Consider the following 12,549-nt stretch of genomic DNA (forward strand, 5'->3'; position numbering starts at 1 on the left):
TATGTCTTTTTTTTTATTTCAAAAATATACTTTATTCATAAAATGATTTGATGGTCTGTACATTTGATCATGCCATACATGTGTCCACATTTACAAACACAGATTCGAATTTATCAATGTCATATACAGGCCTGTGCATTTTTCAATCTTGTACATATATTTGGCTGAGGCATCAGCAGAGCCCAAAAAAAACGTCCGCATGGGCCCCCTGTTCTTCTTTAGGCAGGCCGATCTTACACGGTGGTCTTTCCCCACCGCGCCTTGGCGGCAGCTGCCCCAAGCTTCAGCGCGTCCCTCAACACTTAGTCTTGGACCTTGGAATGTGCCAGTCTGCAACACTCGGTCGGGGTCAACTCCTTCAGCTGGAAGATCAACAGGTTTCGGACCGCCCACAGAGCGTCCTTCACCGAGTTGATGATCCTCCAGGCGCAGTTAATGTTCGTCTCGGTGTGAGTCCCGGGGAACAGGCCGTAGAGCACGGAGTCCCGCGTCACGGCGCTGCTTGGGACGAACCTCGACAAGCACCACTGCATTCCTCTCCAGACTTCCTCTGCATAGGCACATTCCAGAAGGAGGTGTGTGACAGTCTCGTCCCCCCCGCAGCCACTTCGAGGGCAGCGTGCGGTGCGGCAGAGAGTCCGGGCGTGCATAGAGGATCTCACAGGCAGAGCCCTTCTCACCACCAGCCAAGCCACGTCTTGGTGCTTGTTGGAAAGTTCTGGCGATGAGGCATTCTGCCAAATGGCTTTGACAGTCTGCTCAGGGAACCGCTCGACAGGATCCGCCCTCTCCTTTTCCCGAAGGGTCTCAAGGACGCTACGTGCTGACCACTTCCTGATGGACTTGTGGTCAAAGGTGTTTTTCCTCATAAATTTCTCCACGAAGGACAGGTGACACGGAACGGTCCAACTACTCGGAGCGTTCCGCAGCAGCGAGGCCAGGCCCATCCTTTGCAACACCGGGGACAGGTAGAACCTCAGTACGTAGTGACACTTGGTGTTTGCGTACCGGGGATCCACGCACAGCTTGATGCAGCCACACACAAAGGTGGCCATCAGGGTGAGGGTGGCATTGGGCGTGTTTTTTCCCCCATTGCACCGGTCTTTGTACATAGAGTCTCTTCGGACCCGGTCCATCTTTGATCTCCAAATGAATTGGAAGATGGCCCGGGTGACTGCGGCAGCACAGGTCCTGGGGATAGGCCAGACCTGTGCCACATATAGCAATACTGAGAGTACCTCACACCTGATGACCAGGTTTTTTCCCACGATGGAGAGCGACCGTTGCCCCCATCTGCCTAGTTTCTGTCTTATCTTCCTGATCCGCTCCTCCCAGGTCTTGGCGCACGCCCCAGCCCCCCCGAACCAAATACCCAGCACCTTCAGGTGGTCAGTCCTGACGGTGAAGGGGATAGAGGATTGGTCGGCCCAGTTCCCGAAGAGCATGGCCTCGCTCTTGCCTCGGTTTACCTTGGCCCCCGAGGCCCGTTCGAACTGGTCACAGATGCACACGAGTCTGTGCGCGGACAGTGGATCCGAGCAGAAAACAGCGACGTCATCCATGTACAGGGAGGCCTTAACCTGCAGGCCCCCGCTGCCAGGAATAGTCACCCCTCTCAGCCTCGCATCCTTCCTGATGGATTCGGCAAATGGCTCTATGCAACACACAAACAAGGCGGGTGAGAGGGGGCATCCCTGCCTGACTCCAGATCTTACAGGGAAGCTATCTGATTCCCACCCATTGATTGAGACTGCACTGACAAACAAGGTATGTCGTTCGAGTTGGTACTAGCTGTACTTGCGTTCTCTACCTTTCGCCCTCCAGAGGCGCGCCGCGTCAAGTCTGAACGGTACCCCCAGCACAAGGTGAGTGTTAGTTAATAACCAGTGAGTGTTAGTTTAGGCAGAGGCCTAGATTTTAAGGTTTATGTGACTCTTTTTATGAGCAAAGTGAAAGTGCAGGGAGTGGATGAGGTGCAGAGCCTCAGGCATCCTCAGAAATGCAGCATGCAGCTACAGCAGGTAATCAGAAAGGTAATAGATCAGTTGTTGATTTGATTTAATTTCCTGTTGTCACACGAACCCAAGTACAGTGAAAAGTTTTGTTTAGAGTGCAGTACTTGCAGATCATGACATATAGATATCCAGATCAGAGGGTGATTGAATAGTGTGAGGCATGAAAAGTTACAGGGGGTGTACAAAAGCAAGGTCAACATTAGATTTGAAAGTTGAGAGGTCCATTCAGCAGTGTAATAACCACAGGGAAGAAGTGTTTAAGTTTTTGTATCTTTTGCCCAACAGCAGGGGTTGGAAGATTGTCATCATCTCAGTATAAATACCTGTCCTCACAAACCAGTCCTCCTATTATATGTAAGTGCAGTCTCTTACACCAGTCTCTGTAGCGCAATTGGTGAGCGCATTCGGCTGTTAATCGAGAGGTTGGTGATTCAAGACTACTCCAGGGATAGATCTATCACTGTTCTCACATCATCAGTTACTGGGATGTTGCCTGATACGGAGGAAAGGTCTTACAAGAAAGACTGAGGGACTTGAGGCTGTTTTCGTTAGGTCAGACAGTGAGCACCTTTTTACTCAGATGGCGATGGTAGCACGAGGGGACATGGCTTTAAATTGAGAGGTGATAAATATAGGACAGATGTCAGAAGCAGTTTCTTTACTCAGAGTAGGAGGAGCACGGAACACACTGCCTGCAACAGTGGTAGACTCAGGGCATTTAAATGGTCATTGGATAGACAGATGGATGAGAATGGAATAGTGTAGGTTAAATAGGCTTCAGATTGGTACCACAGGTCAGTGCAACTATGAGGACCGAAGGGCCTGTACTACGCTGTAATATTCTATGTAATCTGGGTGAGAGGGACCTTCAATGATGTTGGCTGATTTCCACAGCAATAAGAGGTGTAGATGGAGCCAATGGATGGGAGGTTGGCTTATGTGATGGCCTATTCTGTGTTCACAACTTTCTGCAGTTTCTTATAGCCCTGGGCAGAATGGTAGCCATACCAATCAGTGATACACCTAGGTAGATTGCTTTCTGTGGTGCACGTACAAAAGTTGGTGAGGGCTCTTATGGACATGGTGATTTTCCTTAGCCTTCTGAGGAAGAAGTGTTGTTGTGCCTTCTTGAGCATGGTATCTACGTGGGTTGTCCAGGAAAAGTTATGGGTTATCGTCACTCACAGGAACTTCTCCTTTCTTCCTAAAGTTGATTATTGCTAATGGAAGAGTATAACAGTAGGAAGATTTTGCTGCAAACGTACAAGGCATTGATGAAACTGCACCTGGAAGTATTGCGTAGAGTTTTCTTCTTACTTGAAGGATGTAGTTCTATTGGATAGGTTTATCTTATGAAGAGAAATTGTGCAGTTTAAACCTACAGTCTTTGGAGTTTAGAAGAATGAGAGGAGATTTAATAGGATGCTAAAGGGACTTGACAAATTAGACAGAGAGGATGCTTCCTCTTGTGGGGCAATCTAAAACAAGAGATCATAGTTTTAGGATAAGGGGTAGCAGATTTAAAACAGATGAGGAGAAATTACTTCACTCAAAAGGATTGTGAATCTGTGGAATTCACTACCCCAGTGCAGTGGATGCCGGCATGCAGAATAAATTTGAGGAGGGAGAGAGACAGATTTTCAATTAGTCATGGTTTGAAGGTTATGAAGAACAGACAGGAAAATGGATTTAAGGCAGTGATGACGTCAACTGTGGTTGTACTAAAATGGTGGAGCGTGCTTGAGGAGCTGGATTACCTACTCCTACTGATTCTTACATTCGATTACCCAAGACCCAGCCAGAAGAGCAATTAAAATGTACATGATGACAGAACTAGAAGCCGAAGGAGAGTCATACCGAACTTGGAGCGATGGTAAATGTGGGGTTATAGGGTACGGATGGGAAGCTCTTCGGAGGGTTAGTGCAGACATGTTGGGCCGAATGGTCTCTTTCCACATTATAGGGATTCTATGAGTCAGTTCAGACCCCTCATTATTATGAATGCCTCCATCAAACCTCCTCTTGACTGTCTACATGTAGAACATAGACAGCTTTTTCAAGCTGTCTATACAGCTAGAACTTCTCCATCCCTGGAACTATATTATGGATGTTTTCTGCATTCTTTCTCTCTCTGCATGTGAAAGCATTAGAAAGAGCTGATGCCATGGAGGGTTTTGGCAAGGATAAAAACTCTGAAAGCAAGACATCGATCCACTTTGCTTGACTGAGAACCAATGTACATAGGGGTGATGAGTGAATAGATGATGATGATCAGGTGATATGTGGACAGTGTGGGAAGATGAAGCTAAGGTAAACTATCTACTCTTAGACTTGAAGGAACTTTAGATTTTTTTAATGTAAGTTACTATTTTTCAATGATATTGCTGACTGACAGTGAGAGTGAAAAGTAAAAGAATAGAACCTTGAAAAATTCCAGAAGTAATGGTTTGGAAATGGAAGGAGAAACTACTGCAAGAAAGATCTAACTGTACCAGTTAAATAAGAATGGAACTCCACACAAACTGAATGTCAGTGGAGAGACTTTAGAGGAGATGATGAGCTGAACTCTGTTTAAGAGTACAGCTTAATCAATACTTCATCTTCGTCATAGTCACAAAGTGTAATTTTTGACTTTGATAAGTAGTATTACAGTACTGTGGTGGGTATGAAAACCAATTTGGAGGGATCTAAACATGGAATCAACATGAATGTGGGAGGTGATAACATGCTCAAGAATTTTTAAAGAGAAAAAGAAGGGTAGATAAACCACGTTTAACCAAGAAAATTAAGGACAGCATCACATTGAAGGAAAGAAAACATGCACTGTGGCAAAGATTATTGGAAATCCAAAGGATTGGTATAGTATTAGAAATCAACAAAAGAAAGGGAGAAAATAATTTTTTAGGATAAACTAATAATCATCAAAATGTTCATCAAAAACTTCTTTAGTATATGAGAAAGAAGTGAGAAGCTAAGATGAACACAATTCCTTCAGGCTCATTCTGTAAGAGAACTACAATGGGGAACTAAGAAATGGCAGAGATGAATAGATAATACACAAGACACTAGTTAGGCCACACTTGGAATACTATGAACAGTTTTAGTTTACTGATTTCAAAGATACTGTATATAGGCATTGGGATCAGTCCAGAGGAAGTTTACTGGGCTGATACCAGATGTGGAGGAACTGCCTGAAGAGAGGTTAAGTAGCTTAGGTCTCTATTCTTTGGAGTTGAGAAGAATGAGAGACAACTTTATTGAAACATGTAATCCTTAGGGGGTTTCACACAGTGTGGATGAGATGACATTGTTTCCCTTTGTGATAGGGTCTATGATCAGAGGACATAAATAAGGTAATCTCTTATCCTAAGATTAAGATAGAGATGAGTTTCTTCCGAGTGTAGTGATTCTTTACTGCATAGGGCTGTTGAGGCTGCATCATTAAATATGTTCAAGGCTAAGGATATACAGGTTTTTAAATCACTAAACAAATCAAGAGTTATGGGGAAAGGGGAGAAAAGAGTTGAGGATTATCACATCAGCCATGATCTCATTGCACAGTGGACTAGACTAATGGGCTGAATTACTTACTACTGCTGTTGCATATTATGCTCGTGTAAGTGGGCTTGGGTAATTAGGCATAAATAGGAATAGTAGACCAGCTTATGGTCAGATAGAGTGTCAGTGTTGTGAGTCACTGGTTCTTGAGGCAGTGGTCATGGAATAAGTGGTAAGAGATGAAATGTGTGGCACCACGGCAATGGTTTAGATTTTCTCAATATTTAGTTGGGGAAAGAAAAATTCTGGTCATCCTGGATGTTCAGCAAGTGCCATGAATAATCAGAGGCAATGGTGACAGTGAATTACAATTGGAATTTCAAAGATTTGTTTTCCCTGAAGGGCATGTAGATTAGAAGTAGGAATGAAGTAGAGGGTGTGGTGGTGGGGCAACCATTGATCACCAATGCATAACCACCTGAAGAAGCAGTGCTTCCAAATAAACCTGTTGGAGTATAATCTGGTGGCGTGATATTTAACATTGATCATCAAGTAACTTCAGAGCCTGAAGTTTTTTTTTAGGAATAGAGCCATGCAAAGACCGGATGACAGAGAAATGTCTCCAATTGTGTAAAAAATTGCATCAAGCACGAGAGTGAGTTGACTAGTAACAAAGGATAGTTGTTTGGGTGCAAGGGACAGCCCTTCCACCTTGGCTCATGACATCACTTCAAACCCACAACATTTCACAAGCAGTCTGAACAGTCCCTCTCCATGCTCACTTTAAAAGTCAGTTGCTTTGACATTGTCGGAAGTTCTACTATAGACTTCCCAGTTGGAGTTTGCAAATTAGCTGTGATTTGATGCATATTGCATAACATCATTCAGCAACAAGGACAGAAGTCCTAAAGGAAGAAAACAGATCCCATTCAACAGTAGTTCACTCTTCATTCCATAGCTTTGACATTAAGATTGCCATCTTGAAAATATCCCCACGTGGATGCTATAAAAACACTCAAATCTCATTTGTTCATCTTATTTAAGAAAGGATGTAAATATATTAGAAGCAGTTCAGCGGGGTTTCCAGATTAATACCTGGAATGAGCTAGCTATTTTGATTTTACTCACTCATAGGACACAGGCAACATTTGATCAGAGGGAAATAATTAACATGGAGCCTTGTGTAATTTAGTTGGTAAAATCAGCCAGGTTTCCAAGTTTCTCAATCTTATTAATTCAAATGCTAACATTATTATTTGCCTGGCTGCAGGTTAATATGAGCCAAAAATATTTTCTTGTGAAATGCTGTCATAAGTCAAAACACCAAAGTAGTCACTTTTAAAACCGGATGGTTGCCGTGTGCAAGTCACATTTGTCCTTGTTCAAAATTTCTTCAGCTTTTAATTGGCATACTTGTGACAACTTGACACTTGTGCTTTCTGGAACTTCTAGAGCCATACCTTAGGTCACTAGTAGATGGCAGTACTGTTCCATTAACTGCGAAAAGCCACATTGCTTTCAGAAACCAAAGTGATAGATTCATCCAATTCATGGTACTGGCTTCTGCTTTGCAGGTGGCTCTTTCAGGGCAAAGAAACAAATTTTACGTTAAATATTTTTCCAGAAAAGTATTCAAATCACCTTTGACTTTTGATTCCAATTAACGTTTATACATTATTGCTCCAAACAGTACTTCATTTCATCCCAGATCAGTTAGATCGTTTTTTATTTTTACTAATCATAGGCAAAATTAAAGTAGGTCCATTGTGCCATATTTTTAAGATATTTTGATGTTTACAACTGTTCTGTGTTCCATACCCTGTTAATGTTGGTATTACTTGTATCCTATTGCTAAGGTGAGTGAAGAATGTTGAGAGAACACTGAGTCAGACACTTATACTTTGCAGGTTTGAGACACTGGCCACTTTAAACTGTACAACAAAACAATTTACCATAAACTTTTAGAAAACAACTGTACTCCAAGTAGTTCCAAGTCCCTATTAGTGACAAAGGCTAGAAATACAACACCTCAAAAAAAGCCTCAATTGTGGCAAAAGCAGTGAACGAGCCTAGAAGTTCCAAGTCCCACACCCCCGCCTATATTCCTAGAGGCAGGAATGGACTCAGATCAGGCTTTATACATGTTCGGTTCAGACTTTTGCTGGCAATTCAGTTGTCTTCAGTCTCAAAATTTTGGTAACCCATACTAGTGAGAAACCTGGTAAGAGCAAGTCTGTTTCTCCTTGGAAAGCTGAGATAAGGCAGCTCCTTCAGCTATGATCCTCAGAATACCTATATGGAAAATGAGGGGTTCTTTAGAACACTCACTCATTCAGTACAAGTAATCAAGCACCTAGAGATTTAGAAGCAAGCCAGACATGCACTAGGCTAATGAGTTTGAGGTTAATGTCACTGAGGAATTATGGCACAAGACATCCTTCCTTCCCACCTAATCAATACTTCAACAGTCTTACCCCAACTCCTCCACGACTGTAGGCAAACTCAAGTTGAACACTGCCATGGTTTGCTGCTCCTTCTGTTGTAGACTATTTATCTCCTTGTTAGTAAGCCTGTCAGCAGCAAGTAGGAGATAAACAGCTGATGATTGGAAGAGCGGCTCCAAGTAGGATCAGTAACTTCCATTTACTTCTGTTGTGAACACTGATCTCTGGATTAAACAGGATCTATTTGCAAGCTGGACTCTGGATCTCAGACCATATGTTGGATAATCTGGTGTTCAAAGTAACCATGAAAGTGTAAAATTTACAAACTCAGCAGCCGTCAAGGAACCTGTCCAAATCAACTGTTGTGTCAAGATCACCCGTTCAAAGCGTCAGTCAGACTAGTCAACACTCAAGATGAACATTCATAAAATGGTATAAAGCAAGCTCTGAAGGATTCAAATTCCTGACACTTGAATTTTTTGAAAAGAATTTTTGAGTGTTTAAAAAAAAAGCTGGCAGTTTCACCGTATAAGTCTGAGGGGTTTGATTACTGCTGCATGACTGTTTTCACAACCATGGATAGTCATGTTGTTGCCATTTTATCTTGATTGACGGCTACAAGCTTCTTTGAATTGGGACTATGAATGCATTTCAATGCTTAACAAAATTATGTCTTTAAAAACAATGGATTCAAATACAATAGTTGAAGGAATATAAACATACTAAGTAGATTTTTAGTGAAGTCTCAAATATACATCTACAACATTATATAACACAAATGTCATCTCAGCATGGGTTTTAAGGATATAAGTGAATTGGCAATCAAGGTATAAGGGGGCATGGTTTGGCATGGGGGCTTTAAGTGTCTATATGGTGAGTGAGTGCAGGGCATGTGGAGTGAGACATGAAAGCTATTTTCTTTCGGTACATTAAGACATAGTTAGTGCACAGGCTTTCTGCCCAGCCTATACCAAGCATTCTCTGCTGCAATCCACGGTCACTCCCACTTGGAACAGACCAGATTTTCACGTAGACAGGGGGAGTGATGGCCCAGTACGTATTGATAAAAGTGGCCTGGATTTTTGTCTGCAAATTGAGAAATCAACGAACATTAAAATAAGTGAGGAGCATCATTCAAAATGTGATCAAGTTAGTTTAAAAAAAGGAACCAAGCATCTCAGGAGGTTGCAAGTAAAATGAAAGCACAACATTAAATTTGATATTTTATTTGTATAAATTTTCAGCTTTTCCTCGTGATTACAAAAATTGTCAGCCCATAAAAAGGAGCAACATAAGTACTAATAGATTTGATTCCACACCTAGTTGCACCTGGGAATAGGCCAGGGTAACATTGATTTTCACATGAAAACACTGATTCTGTATCAGAATGAGGCACAATTAAGTCAATCTCTTTAAGCATTGACTATTTTAATCAATCCAGTTAACTGGTAGCATCGCCCAGCAAGTGTCAGCTGGACTTCAGACTGCTACCAAATTTACACTTTGGTAAAGACAGTATAAAAATTCCTTATACATCCACTTCAGTGCCATGCTATGTGGTGGAGTCGGATATAAAGTTTGATTTATAGAAGTATAGAAAAATATTACATCTTTGATACGGCTTCATTTAAAAATTAACCAAGTAGAATTTTCGATTTCAAAATAATTACATCCCTCATCTTTACACCTTTTCCCTTCGAGCTATGATACTGAATGGTAACATTTAATGTTTTATTTGAATAATTGCAATCACATCCCAATGGTAAGGAATCTTAAAGGCTGCAATATCATGAAACTATTTTTAAGAATCTTAAGGCTGAAGACATAATGGATACACAGCGAACGATTTTCAATTGGTTTCGGTTTAGAATCATAGACAATGATAGTGTCAATCAGTGATCACTGTCTTATGGTCTCATGGACTCAAAATGCCAAGGTGAATCCATTTCAGAAATTCAATGCTTTGTTCAGAACCATCACCCTCACCGTATCATACTAAGTTATATGTAATGTAAGATTATAAACATTCTGTTTCACATAAAAGACTCTCAGATACATGCTATAGTAGTAGGCAGGCTGTCTTCTCAAAGATCTATAGATTACAGTAGATTTTACAGTTATTTAACAATTGATTCAAGATGCAGGCAAGGAGATAAGGTGTCCCCCTTAGCTGCTAACAAATATCAACATAACTTTCAATCATGGAGCACTGATCGGAAATGTGAAAACAGCCATTGATGAGAGACAGGCTGATGGAGGACTACATTGGGAGGGAAAAAAAAACATTAAGAACCACTGTCTATGTAAAGGTCATGGCATTCAAAAATGGCACAAGATTTACAGTGATGACACGTATAGAATACACATTAGCCCAAGTGCTAAATTTTAGAAAAAGATCCCGTATTACAACAAAAACAATCCAGAAGGACTTACACATTCCCAGTAGAAATTCACTGAGAGTGCTTTTTCTAATGCTAATTTACACATAAAAGTAATACAGTGTTCATTGAAATGCCAAGTTTCTTTGCTTTCACCCATTTAACCTTTGTTCCCAGGAATTCTGCTTCCCATTCCAGCCATAGATTAACACCCCCAAAATCCTGGTATCCAACTGTTGAAAGCAGGACGAGAAGACAAAAAGCAGCATATAAAGGTAACGTGATGGGATGCTCTCTGTTGAGACACGTAAATGTCTAAGGCTGCTGTGAATCCAGTTTCAGCAGAGGTCACTTTAAAGAGCAGTTGAGGTAAGTTTCTTAACACCCCTTCTCCGGGCCAGATTTGAGCAGCCAACTGGTTCGAGAACAGGCTGTAACGGTGTGCGGTTCAGCGCGGAGTATGTAGCAGCCATAGCCCCCTAGAAAAACAGCACAACTTCAGTTGAGACAAGTTCAGCAAGACACACAACTTTGTCATAAACTTCAAGATCAAAAGGTTCACATCACTCTGCTGCCTTTTTGGAGGCACTTAGTACTTGGGGACAGAGGCAAATTAACAGAGGTTGAAGGGGGCACGGAAAAGAAATAATGCAGTGTAGTTTTCACCTTCACTAGATGAGGTGCATCCTGACGGTTTAAGTGAAATTGCGGCAATTTATCCCGATGAACAATCCAAGGATGCCGGAGGACCTGGGTAGTTGATAATCTTTGTTGTGGATCTACATGAAGCATCTTTGATACAAGATCCTATGAAATCAATAACAAATTGATATTTTTGCAACATTCATTGGCAAATGAACATATTACCACAGTGACTACTACACAAAAATGAATCCAACTTCAACCAATTGTTGAGAAAATTCATGGTTAGATTTTCCAATCATCCATCAGCAGGAATATACTACGTGACAAGTACAAGAAAACAAATACAGATTTGCATTTTTAGAACATTTACCACCACCTCAAGACAGTCCATATGGAAAATGTTAGTCAAACTGCACTTAGCAAGCTTCCACAAACAGAAATGTGACCTTGATGGAAAGATAAATATTGACCAGGAGGTTGAAGACCTTTGAGATAATACTAAATTGACTGTCCGATGAAGAAAGTGCACCCGTCAGAACTGCTTCAATGGATAATTGTGAAGAACAAAAGCTCAGTAAATCCAGGAACATAACTTTTGTCAAAGGAGGTTCTTGGATAGTCCTTTTTTGGCAAAATAAATCCATTTAGCTGACAATTACCTACTTACTACCACTAACAATGATATTAGAGGGAAAAAAAAGCAAAGCTGTAATTCTGTACATTAAGCTAGAGGTGCCATCTGATCAAGAAACAGACCCTTCCGTCCAACTTTTGTATCTTTCCCCTCTCACGTGAAACCTAGGCCCTCTAGTTTGGACTCCCTCACCATGGGAATTCACCTTATCCATGCTCATTTTATAAACCTCTATAAAAGGTCACCCCTCAGCATCTGAGAAAATAGCCCCAGTCTATTCAGCTTCTCCTATAGCTCAAATCTTGTAAATCTTTTCTGCAGCCTTGCGAGTTTAACAACATCTTTCCGCAAGGACGGAGACGAGGATTGCATAGTGTTCCAAAAGTGGCCTAACCAATGTCCTGTACAACCTCAACATGACATCACAATTCTTAGTGCACTAACCATTAAAGGAAAGTGTACCAAACACCACCTTCAGTAGCCGGTCTACCTGTGACTCCATCTTCAAGGAACTATGAATCTGCAAACAGACATCATTTGATATAGAATGGATTTAACAACAGGTTAGAGCTTTGCATCGAAACAAGTATTGAACCCATTTAAAGTTAAGATCTATCTTAGGTTTGTCTTTTTACCTTAGCAACGTCAGAAACTGTATCCCAATAACCTCCAGTCAGGCTGAACTTTCCACTGCCTATTCTCGCCAATATTTCTTCAGGAGTGTCATCAGGCCCATTAGCAAAGGGTGTGTAACTGTGAAACAAAATTAAATTTCAGTGGACTAAAACATTTCAACATTTACAGACAACAGGGAGAGCCACTGATACTAAGCAACACACAATCAGACCAATGCAAATTGGTTTTCTTGGAAGTAGAGGGAAATGAAGAAATCAATTTATTTGAAGCAAGGGGGAAATGGGGAAATATAAACATAT

The 12,549-nt window shown here is 41.5% G+C and overlaps 1 protein-coding gene across 7 annotated transcripts in view; it reads right to left on the reverse strand.

Annotated features, from left to right (window-relative positions):
* Positions 1 to 9,167: 9,167 nt before the first annotated feature.
* Positions 9,168 to 12,549, reverse strand: part of LOC140485987 (ribosomal protein S6 kinase alpha-3) — a 117,823-nt gene continuing 114,441 nt past the window's right edge. For all 7 annotated transcript variants that reach the window (XM_072584483.1, XM_072584479.1, XM_072584482.1 and 4 more), the window contains 3 exons: positions 12,250 to 12,367; positions 11,002 to 11,142; positions 9,168 to 10,814 (listed from right to left, as the gene is read on the reverse strand). In XM_072584483.1, the coding sequence (XP_072440584.1) occupies positions 10,689 to 10,814; positions 11,002 to 11,142; positions 12,250 to 12,367 (385 nt within the window). In that variant the 3' untranslated portion in view covers positions 9,168 to 10,688. The remainder of the gene's footprint in view (positions 10,815 to 11,001; positions 11,143 to 12,249; positions 12,368 to 12,549) is intronic.

Source organism: Chiloscyllium punctatum, chromosome 15 (assembly GCF_047496795.1).
Source record: "Chiloscyllium punctatum isolate Juve2018m chromosome 15, sChiPun1.3, whole genome shotgun sequence".
Classification (NCBI taxonomy): Eukaryota; Metazoa; Chordata; class Chondrichthyes; order Orectolobiformes; family Hemiscylliidae; genus Chiloscyllium; species Chiloscyllium punctatum.